The sequence below is a fragment of the Eretmochelys imbricata genome, chromosome 27 (assembly GCF_965152235.1).
Source record: "Eretmochelys imbricata isolate rEreImb1 chromosome 27, rEreImb1.hap1, whole genome shotgun sequence".
NCBI lineage: Eukaryota > Metazoa > Chordata > Testudines > Cheloniidae > Eretmochelys > Eretmochelys imbricata.
Genome location: NC_135598.1, coordinates 8,647,091 through 8,661,814, shown reverse-complemented (window position 1 = coordinate 8,661,814; position 14,724 = coordinate 8,647,091). Strand labels below are relative to the sequence as shown.

The window sequence follows — 14,724 nt, the reverse complement described above, 5'->3', positions numbered from 1 at the left end:
CGGCCCTGCACAGATTACAGGGCCTCTGGATTAATTTTTTAATTCGATATTAACGCTTGGTTGCATAACAGCGAGCGGGCTGCAGCCCCGCCAGAGGAGCTGGGGCGACTGGCTCATCCCTCGCGGAGCCGGGATCCCATCGCCGGGGGCAGGCCAGCCTGGGTTTCGGAGAGATGGACGGACCCGATCGCCAGCGGGTGTCAATCGGTGCATGTCTGCCGTCCCTGCTTGTCTGCCTGCGTCTGTGCAGGCTCCAGGGGGCCGGGCACAATATTAAATCCAACCAGGAAATCAAACGCAAGAGGGAAGCAGCAGCCGAGCCCACAAACCCCAGCCCTTCTGCAGAGACCATCACTAAAAATCCCCATCACAGAATCCATGCCCCTCCCCAGCCCAGGGGAATGGGCTTTGCAGCATGCCCTGACGGTCCCCAGATTTAGGCTATTTCCAACCAGCGACGGGGGCCTGAATTTCAACATCCAGGGGATGCCCTGTCAGCAGCTCCCTCTCTCATAAACCTCGGGCGGGTCAGCTCGCCCAGCAGGGCTGGTGGCAGGCGGCCTTGGCAGACAGATTCCACGCCACGCGGGGACAGATTTTCAAAAGAGCTCTCGGCTAAATTTCAACAAGGAGTCCAGTGGCACCTTAAAGACGAACAGATTTATTTGGGCATAAGCTTTCGTGGGTGAAAAACCCACTTCTTCAGATGCATGGAGTGAAAATTACAGATGCAGGCATGCAGCCACTTGCAGGGCCAGAGCTCAGTTCTCGTTCAGATGCTGAAATCAGAGCCAGGTTTTCACAATGGGCCCAGCAGTTCCCACTGTCACTCAACCAGCATCTGATGTGCTTTGGAAAATCCTAGCTGTTTGGGTTCCTAGGTCAAAGCCAACATCAGGACACTAAGGCAGCCAGTCAGGGCCCCAGAGCCTTGCTACCATCAAGACTCTCCACTTAATAAGCAGGGTTTCCATCTTCGCTCTCCAAATGGAAATTCAGTGCCGTGCTCTGGTCTGCAGGGGAAACAGGCAGGCGGGGGCTGGACCGGTCACCAGCTCTGGCCCAGACATTTACCCTGGAAGTTGCAAACCCGAGTAGCCAACAACGGACACACATACACAGTCAAAGGGACTGATGCAGACTATAATCCATCCTCAGATCTACCAGCATCACCCAGGCCTTGGATACACAGTAAAGTTTCTTTGCTATAACCTAAGTCCTGGTCTACTCTTAAAATGTAGATCGACCAAACACCATCGCTCAGGGAGGTGAAAAAAATTCACACCCCTGAATGGCGTAGTTAAGCCAACCTAGGTACTATGGCTCGGGGAGGTGGATTTCACCTCCATCGCTGAAAACCCCCTTCCGTCGATGTAGGGAGTGTCCGCACTACAGCGCAGCGTCGCTGCAACCTACGGCGGATAGTTGTACAGGTACAACCCCCGTGAGGACAATCTTATTCCAGCATAAGAGGATCACGTATGTCACTGGGGAAGGAAACTAAACCACGCTGAGAAAAACCGCTCAGGGCTGAGACGGTCCGCACAGGGTTTATACCTGTACAACGATATCGGTATAACTGGGGAAACGTACCCATGTAGACAAGGCTTTAGTCTCCTCCAGGCCTGCTCTGCTCTAGGAAGTTTCACTCACGTGCCCAACCAACAGGGCCTTGCCAGCACCAGCCTAGTGTGGACACGGGGAAAAACTTCCTTCCAAAGAGTTCCGCAACTGGGTTAAGCGACTGACAGAAATCTGGCTGTGTCTCCGCGAGGGATGTTTGTTCTACAAGTCTCTCCCTTAAGGGAGCATCAGCCAGCTTGCCCACATCCATGCCCCAGAGGCGAACGGGACGCTCCCAGTGCAGAGCCCATTGTGCACACAACACTCACCACCCGCACACGCCAGCCAGATATTTCTCTATTTAGCCTCTCCGGGGCTCCAGGCACAGACCAGCAATTCTAACTGACCCTCCCCGCACTTCCCGAAGCTAAACGAGGCGAAATGACAATGGAGAGTCTCCCCCTTTCCCAAGCAAAAGAAGCATGCACACAACTGCACCTTAGCTGCTGTTTGCACGCACGATCACGTGATTTGCGCGTGCATTCCCCATGACCGCGGGTTCAAATCAGGCGCGTGGTTGCGTACGCAGCTGGAGATCTCGCTGGACGCAGGTCAGCGTGATGATATTCAGAGACCCAGTGCTCCACCCGGCTGACGTTTGTGGGTGAAGCCATGAAAGGACACAGTCTATGTACTTCTCTCTGCTTAGGATCTACCACGCCCTTCTCTGTCCTGTCCGAGCCCCGCACAGAAATTCAAGGTCACCATGCGGGTCTAATCAAAGACGATCGCTCCCTGCCCAACCATTCCTTTCTGAACATCACATTCTCACCCCTTTTGGGTTCAGCTTTTCTGCAAAATAACAATGGACTGGAGCCGCGGCTGCGAGCACGCCCAATCCCCAAAGGCTTGTTCATCACGGTGGCTGTTTGTCATGTGTCCGAGGAACAGTTCTGCTGGAGAACATGCTGCCCAGCAATTAATGATACTAGTATCTAGTGCTTCTACACTGTAGCAGGTTTCAGGCATCGACCCCCAAGTGTTTTACAAAGGGAGGCAGCAGCAGCATCCCTCCCCCCACCCCACATGGGGAAACTGAGGTATGGACAGGGGAAGTGACTCACCACTAGGGTAAATCAGTGGCACAGCTGGGGTTAGAACCCAGGAGTCTGGGCTCCCAGCCAGGTGCTTTATCCACTGCACAACGCTGTCCCCCCTCCCCTCTCTAGACCACACCAGACACAACTTCCGTTTAATCAGAATCAAAGCACCGTGTTGAACGATCAAGAGGCTCCCGGGCGCCGACGGGCAGCCCCCGCGAGTCTGTCCCGCAGGCAGCCCGCCAGCCGGGCCCCTGGGCGTGCAGGCGTCGCTCACCCGTGATCTCGATGGCTCTCTTTTTGAACGTGCTGATGACGGTCCCGTCTTTCCTCCGCAGCAGGGGGCTGCTCCTGCGCTCGGCCACCTTCTGTTTTAACCGCGAGCGCACTTTTAAGTTGGGTTCCGAGGCTGGACGGGGAAAGGAAAAGCACCATGAACGGTCCCACCCTGACTCGCTGCCCCAGGCCCGTCTCCCACTGCCTCCCAGCCCCTCGCTGGCAGCTCCTGACCAGTGCCCGGCGCCCATGGCTGCAGCAGCGTCCTGCCGGCTCTCAGCTAGAGGGGCTGTGGCTGAGTGAATGACATCAGCTCACTCTCCCCCGGATCCTACATTCCTGCCAGAGCCCGGAACAACCTTCCTCCCCCTCTGTCTGTCGCGCTGACCCTTTCCCCAGGGGGACCCCAGGGCGTCCATTGCACTCCTCAATCCTCAGGGGCCCGTTCCACCCACAACAGCAGGCCATCCCCTTCTAGACACCAGCTGTTTGGACTGGATCGGGGCACTCAAGCAGCTTTGCCTCCGGGCGGGCGGGTCAAATCCAGCCTGGGGCGGTAGTGAGCACCAATTGCTGCCCTCTGATGGCTGTTTGGTCTCTGGGGCGGGGGGGTCTGGTCCGTAAAGCACTTAACGTTCTACCCTAGGGGCTTTGCAAAGAGCTCAGGGCCAGGTTTGCCAGGGCTCCGCTCCCCGTATCAGGGCCAGATTTCCAGACATGCTCAGCTCACAAGGTGCTGGACTCTGATGAAAATTTGGCCTCTGATTCTGGTGTCCAAATGAGAACTGGGCTCTTGTGAATATTAGGTCCTATATTAATAATTACAGCCCTCCCCATGCTAGGGTGAACCTGTGCTAGCCACAACCACAGATCCTCCCCACCTCCCTCCAGACACATTTTTGTGACACCTGCCCAGCGGGAACTAGACTGAGACCTGCCCAGCTCATCTCACTCAGGCTCCCAAACAGCCAGCAGGTGGCAACCCTTTGCTGCCAGCTACTGCCCTGGGTTGGATTCGAACCAGTGGCCCGGAGGCAAAGCCGCTCCTGTTCCCCTGATCCAGCCAGCCAGCCCCACCGAGGCGGATTGTAAGTTTCCCTTCCCCTCCAGCGGCACTGACCGGTTTTCCGGAGCGGAAAGTCATCTCTGCTGTCGTATGTGCCGAGTAGGGGTAGTTTGTAGGAGGGTGGTGTTCCCGGGCTGCCTGTCTGGGGAGGGGAACTCTGGTCCAACGAGGTATGATGGGCTCCCCTGCGGAGACAGGCCAAGAAGCAAAGCTGTTAAAGAGGCCCACCCCGTTAGCTGGTACCTGTGCACCCAACTGGCCGTAGAGAGACAGGCTGCCCCGTGCCCTAGCCTGAGTGCAGACCACTCTGATCCAGCCCCCCGTCAGTCCTACCCATGCAGGGAGACGGGTCTATCTGAGCCTACCCACGACCCCTCTCTCCCCGCCTAGCTGGGGATGCCCTCCAGGTGACACACAGTGTAACTCAGGCCCCATCAACTCGAGCGGGGGACCTAAGTGACAACCCGATCCCCTCCCCGGGGCGGATAAAAAGCAGCTGTCTGGATGGGACTGAGGCCTGCCTCCGCTGGGTTCTACATCCTCGGGCCGAGCAGCGGGGCACCAGCGTCTAGACAGAAAGCACTCGCTCCAGCCAAGGCTGCGACGTGGGACAGGTCCTGGCTCCGCTCCAAGACCCAACCACGTTCTAACCAGGGCAGAGGGACCATCGGGCTGTGACGGGATCCCCCCCGGCCAGGGCTGCACGCACAGCTCCTGGCAGAGCTCTGGAGAGGATCAGGAGAAATGTGTGTATGGGGGGCGGGTTAACAATTTCGGTGGGATCCCCGAGGTCCCTGAGCAATCCCCGGCCAGGGTGCGTGGACCCTGGTGAAAACACAAAACGTTACTGGTAAGGCGGGAGGAAGTGCGGGGGAGGGGGACGGCCCGTCAGGGATCTGTTTTTAGCCGGTTAAGTGGATTTATCCCCTAAGCATCCCTGGGCTCAGGAAGTGGAGTAGGTCGCTGGGATGCAATTAGCCACCACGTGTGCCAGCCCATTTTTAAAGCCAGAGGCGAAGAGAGACGTCACAGCCACCTCCCAGCCTCGGCGCCGGGCCGGGGTCCCTCCTTGGGACCCAGAACAGGGCCATTTTGGTTTGACTGGATTCGGGTTAACCGCACACGTCCCTGAGTGATGGGGAAGGCTGGCGCATCCATACGCCACCCAGAGACTTCCCATTGGGATGTTACGCGGTACACACCCCACTACCCACCCCAGGGCTCCGACAAAGATACCCTGCCGGAAACAAGGGGGGGGGCCGCGTGGCTTAGCAGACAGAGGGACTGCGAACCCGGGCTTGCGTGGCCCACCAGACCACAGCACAGGAGAGAACCCAGGAGTCCTGACGCCACCCCCCCCAGCTCTAACCACTGCACCACACTCCCTCCCAAGGCAGAGCACGGAACCCAGGAGTCCGGGATCTCAGTCTTCTAAGAGAGGCCCCAGCCAGTTCATCCAGCGCTCCGCTCCTCCTCTCTGGCTCTGCCACGCCCGCCGGCCAACCTACCAGCATTTGGAGTGCTGTGGGAGGGAATGGTTGAAGCTGCCTGCCGTCACCTCTTTTGACTTGCTGAGTAGGAACTCCTGGAGCTTTAGCTTCACTTCTGTGCTGGCAATTGCACCTGCAGACAGACAGGACGTGGTCCACGGGAAAGGCACAGGCTGACCAAGCGCTGGCCAGAGCAGGGCTGGGGAGAAGGATTCCCCAAGCCCCACGGGCGTTGAGCGCGGGCTAATGCTTCCTGGGCTGGGCGACCTCTGGACTTGGGTGCTGAGCAGGGAGGCACCGATGCCACCAACAGATCCCCACCAAGGCTGGCAGACAAGGGGCTTGGGTCTTTTATTTAGACCCGGGTCAGGACCGAACGCTCAGCCCAGACCCGACATGAGTCTCAGGGGCGTGGGCCTCACCCGGGGCCCCTCCCGCACTTCTGGTTCCAGGTCACGTGCAAACTGGGCCCCTGCCGGGGGCCACGTGCCCCCCTGCAAAGCTCTATACTGTGTCCCCAGGGCCGAGGGAGACAACTTCCCCCAGCATGCAATGCTGTCTCTCGAGCCACACTCCCAGCAAGCAAAGCTCCGCCGGGATCCAGACGGAGCATGGCTGGGATCTGCGCTCTCCCCGGGCCGCCCCTGCCTACCAAAGAGGAGGGCAAGCTGCCATCTGCTCCCTGTCGGAATAACAGGCCACTCCCCTTGGAGCTCCCAGCCAGCTGCCCACAGGGCACCCTCAGCGGGGCAAGTCTGGGCCTTCCTGGCATAGGCATCACATGTCAAAGTTAAAACTGGAGCCCAGCCAGATCAAAAATACAGGCCGGGAGGCTTTCGATCCCCACGGCCCCCGGGCCAGCTTTGCCCCAGCTAGGCCCAAGCTCCGCAGGGCAGGGGCCGAGCGCCTACCCCCGCCCCGCTCTCACTCTCTTTGCTCTTCTCCTTGTTCCGGAGGATGAGGAGCTGCTGCTCCAGCCGCTGCTTCTCCAGCTCCTCCTGCCGCAGCTGCTCTCGCTTTCGCTGCTGCTCCAGCTCCTGCTGCCGCTTCGCTGCCAGCATCTCCTGCTGCTGCTGCCAGGCAGAGGGGGACCGGGTTAGCGGGCCAGGGATCGGGCGGGCAGAGGGGACAGAAGCCAGCAGCGGAGGGATGAGACCAGGTAAGAGCGGGGGGCGGGGAGGTAGCTGGGGGGAGACTAGGTGGGGGCAGACCAAGTGAGAGCCAGAGAGGGGACATGAGGTGTGAATGGGAGGGGGGACAGGTGAGAGGGGGAGGGAGGGTGAACCCAGGTGGCAGAGGAGACCCTCGTTCGGGGGACCCAGGTTAGTGTGGAGGGGCCCCACCCTCTTGCCGTCAGAAAAGCACCCCCGCCCTGCCTGCGGGGCCCGGTCACAGCCCACGGCGCGGGGCTGGCAGGGAGGGGAGACCGGGGGGGTTCCCAGAAGGCCGGGCTGTGGCTGGTGCAATGGGGCTTCTTTCAGCTCAGAGGCTGGGGGTGGGGGGTGGAGGGGCACTGGAGGTGGGCAAGGAGGCATCCAGCCACGAGCAAGGATTAAACCCAGGACTCGGCCGGCTCTCCCACGGGCTCCTTGAGGAGAGGGAGCTGCTCAGAGCAGCCCTGCTAGGAGCTGGCAAAGCGCCCCCCACCAGGGCAGCGTGCATGGAAGCCCCCCCATCCTACGAGAGCCAGGCCTGCACCGCCAGCACGGGGCGGGGGGGTCAAGGGTGCAATGAGATGGAATAGGGACGGCTGGAACATCGAGCCCTAGGCAATGCAGGGAGCCAGCAAGGGATGCTGGGAAAATTTGCACAGTCTGTCCCACCTGCATTCCTTGCCTTCCTTGGCTATAACAGGCCGGTGGGTGGGGGGGCTTTGGGTTCTCAGCCTCCGGTCTGAAACCCGGACACGCCTCTCCTACCCACCAGTGCAGCTGTGTTGGCTTCAGGGGTGAACGAGCAGAGAATCAGGCCCCCTGCACCTACAGTCCATGGGCCGGCCCTGGCCGCTCAGCCCGCTGCGGTACATTCCACCCCATGCAGCGTGCGGGCTGTCTGGACGAGACCTCGGTAAAGCAAGCTCCTGTGGGCTCTGCTGGGGAGCAGCAGGGGGTTGCCCTTGTCTCAAATTCTCTTGCCCCTTCCCCTGGCATTGCCATGCTATGTGCTGGTGGGGTACCACCCCAGAGGTGGCTGCATGTCAAGGGAGCGATCCGGGATCCTTCAAGATGAAAGGAGCTATAGAAGCTTGCAGTGCTCCCTAGGGGAGAGCTCCCTCCTTTGCGCAGGGGAAAGGAAGGACAATTGTGTATTACTGTCGTTTTTGCACTCTGTTTGTACAGCGCCCAGCACGGTGGGAACTTGAGCCATGACTAGGCCTCCTAGGTGCCACGGTGATATGAGTAACAATAATAATTAGTGGCTGATTTATTTAGCGCCTCTGGAAGCCTCCAAAGGTCTCCCACAGGATTGCAACCTCTGCCCACCACTGCAATGCAGCCACTTCTGGGGTGGAACGGGGCAGCCACCCTGTGCTAGCAGTTCCACAGCAGGTTCGGATGGGAAATGAGGAGGAACGCTGCCCGCAGCTAAAGCAAGAGAGGAATCTTGGGCTGGTGAAGTGTCGTCAACCCCCTTTCCCCTCCCAATCAGAATGCGGCAAGACGCCAGGGTCCTCATGAAAAGGGCCACGGGATTTCAATGATCAGAGAGCTTTGGCTCTGAGGCTCAGCTGAAACCAGAGCCCCCTTGTGCCATGGTAACAACAACCTGGCCAACCCCAGGCTTTCAAACCTCACCCAGAAGCCACTCCCCTCCACCCCGAAGGATGAGATTTAAAAAAAATAATAATATGGGGGGGGTTGTCTTTTTTAATTCCTTTTCTGCTTTTGAAGCCTTTCAGGGTCGCGTTTCTCTCCTCAACCCAGGGGGTGGGGCTCGAACCGTTCGTATTTTTAAACGAAAGCCGCAATTCCCAGGCCTCACCTGACTCCGGGAGCTGGGGCTTTCAGAAGAGCGCCCGATACCGTGAGACACCAACTCAGGATAGGTTGGCAAGAGCTGGGCCCCCTCCCCCACTAGGCCAGCCCTTCCCCTCTCGAGTCACTAACTCCTCCCAGAAGGCTTTGTGCCGCTTTAGAGCGGTGGACCCCCCCAGGCGAGGGGGCTGGGCGCCATGGCAGCCATTTCTACCCACTCCTGCAGCCTCCTGCCGGGCCGGTCTCCCCTCCGGGCGCCAGCCAGGCTCAAGCCTGCTCAGCTGCTGAGTGCGGACAGGGTCTGGGCCTGCGGGGCGGTGCCGACAGGGAGAGCCCCGCGGGCTGGCGGAGCCGGGCAGGGCTCGGAGAGGCCCTCCGGGGGGCGGGGTGGGGGCAGCCCCCGCCGGGCGCCTCACCTTGAGGTGCTTCTGCAGCTGGACCTCGTGCTGCCGCGTCAGGTGCTCGTGTTGCTTCTGGAACTCGGCGAAGAGCAGCTGCTTCTGCAACTGCTGCTGCTGCTTCAGGGCCAGCAGCTCCTGCTGCAGCTGCTGCTCCCGCAGGGCGGGGTCCACGCTGGGCGCACCGCCCCGGGCCTCCGGCCGCAGGGCCGCCGGGCCCCCGGCGCCGCAGGAGTTCGGCATGGCCACGGGCAGCGCCGGCTTCACGTCGACCGCTGGGGAGCAGACAGAGACAGGCCTTGGGAACCGGCCCCCCTCCCGCCCCCGCCCCCGCCGGGGACCAGCCGGCGGGGAGGGCGAGAGGACGCCCCCTCTCAGCGAAAAGCAATGGAGAGTTCCCCTTTCTGCTCGCCTGCTTGCCCGCTGGGCCCGGCGCCCCAGGAGCAGCCGGGGGGCCATAGTGGGCCCGGCGCCCCAGGAGCAGCCGGGGGGCCCGGCGCCCCAGGAGCAGCCGGGGGACCATAGTGGGCCCGGCGCCCCAGGAGCAGCCGGGGGGCCCGGCGCCCCAGGAGCAGCCGGGGGACCATAGTGGGCCCGGCGTCCCAGGAGCAGCCGGGGTGCCATAGTGGGCCCGGCGCCCCAAGAACAGCTGGGGTGCCCCGGTGGGCCCAGCGTCCCAGGGTGCTTTAGAGAATGGGGCCGAGTCAAATCAATCCAGGTCATGGAAACTCCTGCATTTCCCATTCCCACCCTCCCTCTGTCTGCCCATGGCCGGACACGGCCCCCTGTTAATGGAGTCCCAGAGCCTCCGTCCATTCAGCTCATCTAGGAGTGTCACACGCTGGCTAACCTGGGGGCTGGGTTGGATCAGGGTTAAACAAACAGTCCATCAGGCTGGCTGTGTCCAGCGTTGTGTCCGTCAGCCCCTGCGGACCCCTCGCTCCTGGCAGAGATCCAGCAAGGGGGCATTCGCTGCTGGCAGCAGTGGCTGCATACCCACCAGAACGCAGTGACCTCTCACTCCCTGGACACAATGCAGGGCATTGGAGGGGGCACCATTTCCCCTCTTGGCCAGCCCTTCACTCCCCCCTGCACTGGCCAACGTGCGCTGTGGGATCCGATGCCCACTGGGGAGACACTTGCTAGCGGGAAGTAGCCAGCGCTCCAGGCCGGATCCTCACAGAGTCACTTCTACAGGCTCCCAGATCGGCTGCGCAGAGCTGATTCCTGGAGGCAAAAGCCACCGTCCCCCACTGCCAAGGCAGAGATCCAAGTCTGGGATGCAGGTCCCAGCGCGGGGGGCCTAGCCAGAGCCCAGGGTAGGAGAGGAAGGATATTCCCCATCCCCACCTGCAGCCTTGAGGCTCAGCAGGAATGGGATGCCAGCCCCCATCCCCTTGCAACCCTTGGGGTTCAGCAGATCCGGAGTCCAGCTCCTCCAGCCTCGCTGCTCAGCGGGACACTCCCGTCATCGCCCACGGCACCGTAACCCACCGTGCAGCCCCTTGCGCGCCGTCGGCTCCGCTGGCAGGGCTGCGCCGGGCACCAGGGCTTTGGCAAGCTGTGAATGAGTCGAGAGCTGTGCGTGACTCAGTCACTCACTCCTCTGACTGTCTCCCCGTCTGTCGTAAAACCATGTGCGCGGTCATTAACCCGCAAAGGCACAGATCCGGCACAGGCCCCCTCTCCTGGAGCGAGGCGTTTCTCCAGGAAATTATCCCCTTTCTGCAGGTTTCTTGTAATGACATGGGGGGGGGGGGCACCAACACACACAGGGCTAAATATAGACAATGCCCCACAGCAGCTGTTGTGAGCAGGGTGGGGAGGTGGAAGCGAGAGGTGGAGGACAGCCCCGAAGAGAGCTGGCACGTGAGTGCGGCTGCGAAAGGCAGAAGGGGGAAGAGGCTACAAAAGGAAAGAGGAGAGAGAAGATCGCTGCCCGCCGTCCCTTCCCCGTGAGGATCTCAAAGCATTTTCTGAACATTAATGAGTTAAGTCTCACACCCCCTCCACTGCCCCCCACTATGAGGTACTGTATTATTTCTGAGCATAGTGATAGCACCTACGGCGCCCCAGTCACGAACCACAAAGCCTATGTGCTAGGTGCTGTACATTTTTATTGCTACTAGGTAAATTACGGTAGTGCCTAGCCACCCCAGGCATGGACCAGGCACCCATGGGGCTAAGAGCTGTACAAACACAGAATAAAAAGAAGGCACCTACCCCAAAGAGCTCACAGCCGAAGGTAGATCAGTATTATTAACCCAATTCCACAGGTGTGGGGAAACTGAGGCACGTTGCTCAAGGTCAGTGGCAGAGCTGGGGAGAGAACCCCCAGTTCTCTGGCATCCCTGTCCAACCACAGCAGCAGCCCCCTCCTGGAGGAAGGCAGACAGCCCTGGCAAGTGAACTGCATGTCCAGGGGCGACGTTCTGCCTGGTGCCAGTGTTCCCCACGCAAACCAGGCATCCCCTCGCTGCGACGGCCGGAGAAATAACGAAGCAGAGACGGCGGAACGAGCGAGTCACATTTTCGCTTTCCAGCCGGAATAATCCCCCCCCCCCCCCCCCCGCCTGGGAACACAGTCGCGGGCATGCGACCCTCCGGCACAACAGTGCCCCGAGCCTGACTTGGGCGCTATCGTCACGTCAATATTTCCTGCTACGAATGGTACTAATGTAACAGCCCGCAGGTGGAGAGGAAGCGAGGGGTTTCAAATCCCCTCTTCCAGCTCTGCCCGGCTGTGGCAGGGGGCTACAAAAAACATGGCAACTGCTAGGCAGATTGGGAGCTGAGGCCACTGCCCCTCGGCCCAGCCAGTATGGTCTGGTCATTTCAGTCATCTCCCCAGTCTGAATCCACCGGTTGGCCTGGGTCTTATCCTCGGAGTGTGGCCCTTTGGAGCAGGGACTGTCATTGTATTCTGTGTCTGGACGGTGCCTAGCATAACTGAAGCTCCCAGGTGCTACTCCAATACAGCTAATAATCAGGGGCAGGCAGAGGAAAGATGCGAGAGGAAACCAGACCGGTGCCTGGGCACTGGAAATTGGGCACTTTAGAAATGCCCGAGAGCGGTGCCAGCCAACCCCAGGAGAATCAACCACCGAGACAAGAATGCCCATCAGGGGACGCATCTAGACAGCTCGGTTTGGTAGCGAAAGCCTGGTCAAGGCTCAGCCAGCTCCCCACACGCAACCCTTGCACTTCCCCACGGTGATTAACAGCTCCAGTCTGCTGAATTACACAACACCCCCGCCAACTCCCAGACACACACAACACCCGAACCTTTGTGTTCCTTCGCCATGGCAACGCTGCTGACGCGGCGGTGACGTGGTACAAGCCCGTGCGTAGGGCGAGCGACAAACACAGACGACCCTGCTCAGTTCAATAATTTGACATCAAATCAAGAGTGTTTATCCTCTTGTCCCAGCGCCTCTGCGGAGGTGGGCCCTGCCTCGGGGCTTTTGATCTAACACTCCCAGCAAATGAGAGAGATTAAATCTGTATAAACCTGGCGGGTGGGGGGGAGGGGGTGGAGAATTGCGTTAGGGTCTGTTTATACATATCATTTGGGTGTGAAGCAGTGGGACTGTCTTGATGGCAGGGGCCTGATTATCTACCACCTTGCACCATCATTTATGCTTGTGTCCAGGGGCTGCAAACACGCTGTCGGGATCAGTTTCATGGCACAATCTGCCATGCGAGGGAGAATCAGGCCCCAAATATGTCATGTAGCAATTCAACTGCTCCCTATGGCACCTGCATGGCCCCCACTACCATAGCGTCTAAGCCCCTTACAATCTTTACTGCGTTGATGCTCAGAGATAGGAATATTATCGCCCATGTTACACACAGGGAACTGAGGCCCCAATCCTCAAAGGTACTTAGGTGCCTAACTCTCCTTGTTTGTATAGCACCTAGCACCAGGGGGTTCTGGGTCCGTGCCTGGGACGCCAAGGAGCCCAGCAGGACAGATCATTAGCAACAACATCCAGGTGCGTCCAGACACGGCGCAAAACAGAGAGAAGACAACTCATCTTGTAGTTACGACACAGGAATGGGTGCCACCAGGCTGTTCCCAGCTCTGCCACTGACCTGTTGGGAGACCATGAGCAAGTCCCTTTACCACTCCGTGCCTCAGTTTCCCCTCCTGCTCTTTGTCTATTGAGATTGTGAGCTCAATGTGTGTAAGTAAAACGGGGCCTTGATCACAGCTGAGCCCTTCGGAGAACATCTACACTGCACTGGAAACCAACGTCTGTGGGACCCAGGCTCGTGGACTTGGTATTTCAAAGCCCACACCTTGAGCATCCGCACTGCGTTGTAAATCTGGATCTCTCAGCCGTGCTAACGTGTCCACACGGCCCTGTGCAGACCTTCTGACTCGGGTCCGTGGCTTAAGCTGTGTCCACACAGGAAACTGACAGGGCTTAGACCTGAGTCTGCAGGACTTGGGCTCTGACTTACCCCTCTAGCAGGGTCCTAGGAGCCGGATCCTGAGTGCTTGCTGACCCGAATCAGACTGATTTGTGCATGGACGGGAGGAGGGGTTGGGCTCAGACCTGAGTCAGAGCTGGGGTTAGCATACAGGGCAGACAGACCCTTAGGCGGCACTATCAAATATGAATGAATAACCATCCGAGGAGGGAGAGCTTCCCAACAGGAGTGGAGCAAACAACCGAACTGGATTAAGATGAACCTCGATGTGTATGAACAGGAGGATATGACAGGGCTGCCGTGAGGTAACAGGGGCCTGGGCTCCTAGACCCAGGGAATCCCTCCCAGACCTATGTTAGTGAGGGACAGCATGAAATATTATTATACATACGTGACGGACTATATATAGCGTGCAACATATTGGGGGAAGGCATGACCTTTTCGTTAAAACACCGCACTGGATATCAGAAGAGTTATATTCTATTCCCAGTCAGGTCACTGCCTTGCCGCATGACCTTGGGCAAGTCACTTTCCTCATTGTGTCATGCCTCAGTTTTCCCATCTATAAAAGCAGGGCAATCCTATTTGACCCAGAGCGTTTGACACTTTGTTCTCATCTGTGATCGCCAATGCTATGGACACAAGTACCCTACTAGTGAAACGCAGCTCCGATCTATCCCCATCTCCATGCGCTCCAATTCTCAGCCCCGTGCAACTCCGACGATATTGAACCTGTGTTCTTATTTTCTCCCCTGCTCCCCACAACGTTGCTCTACTGACTGGATGACAGCCTCCTCCCAAGCCAGGAATAGAACCCAGGAGTCCTGGGGACGGATCGCACACACCACAGCCCTTATGCAGAAAAGTATGCTGGTTAAAGTCAATGGGGTGGCTTGCGTGAGTAAAAGATACTGGATCAGGCCCACCGCTCTGAGGCTTTTTCAAGGCCTTCTTAAGACTGCCCTATACTGGGGTTTGAAAGGCCTCCAGGATCCCAGGGTCAGAAGAAAGCTGATCCCAGCCCCAGGGCCTGTAGTATGCCTGGCTCCAGAGCGAATTGCCCCTTTGCATTCTGAAAGCCCTTTTTCCATTCTGGGAACCTGGCCCACGTTCTCCCCTCCCACGGAGGAAGGAGCCAGCTGGGCTTACTGAGCAATACGTGGAGGGGAAGGGGGTCACAACCCCCCGCCCCTGGGTTGAGAACCCCTGCCCTAGTCCGTCCTCACGAACGTTGAAAAGACCCACTGAATTCCCTGGAAGTTAAGAACCTAAACGCCTTTTAGGCCTCGATACCCTCTGGCCTATATTTTATAAAGCAGCCCATGATTTTGGAGGGGTCCAAACTGAGACACCTTATATGTGCCTAGGCCCCCATCAGCTTCTGAAGCCTTCAGCCGGAAACCGTGGCTGCTTGGTCTT

The 14,724-nt window shown here is 59.0% G+C and overlaps 1 protein-coding gene across 8 annotated transcripts in view; it reads right to left on the bottom strand.

Moving 5' to 3' along the window:
- HDAC5 (histone deacetylase 5) overlaps positions 1–14,724 on the bottom strand; it is a 108,337-nt gene that overhangs the window by 35,787 nt on the left and 57,826 nt on the right. For 6 of the 8 annotated variants that reach the window (XM_077806539.1, XM_077806538.1, XM_077806542.1 and 3 more), the window contains 5 exons: positions 8,887–9,143; positions 6,424–6,568; positions 5,514–5,628; positions 4,060–4,190; positions 2,941–3,072 (listed from right to left, as the gene is read on the bottom strand). In XM_077806539.1, the coding sequence (XP_077662665.1) occupies positions 2,941–3,072; positions 4,060–4,190; positions 5,514–5,628; positions 6,424–6,568; positions 8,887–9,143 (780 nt within the window). The remainder of the gene's footprint in view (positions 1–2,940; positions 3,073–4,059; positions 4,191–5,513; positions 5,629–6,423; positions 6,569–8,886; positions 9,144–14,724) is intronic. The other 2 variants (XM_077806540.1, XM_077806541.1) reach the window with 1 other exon arrangement.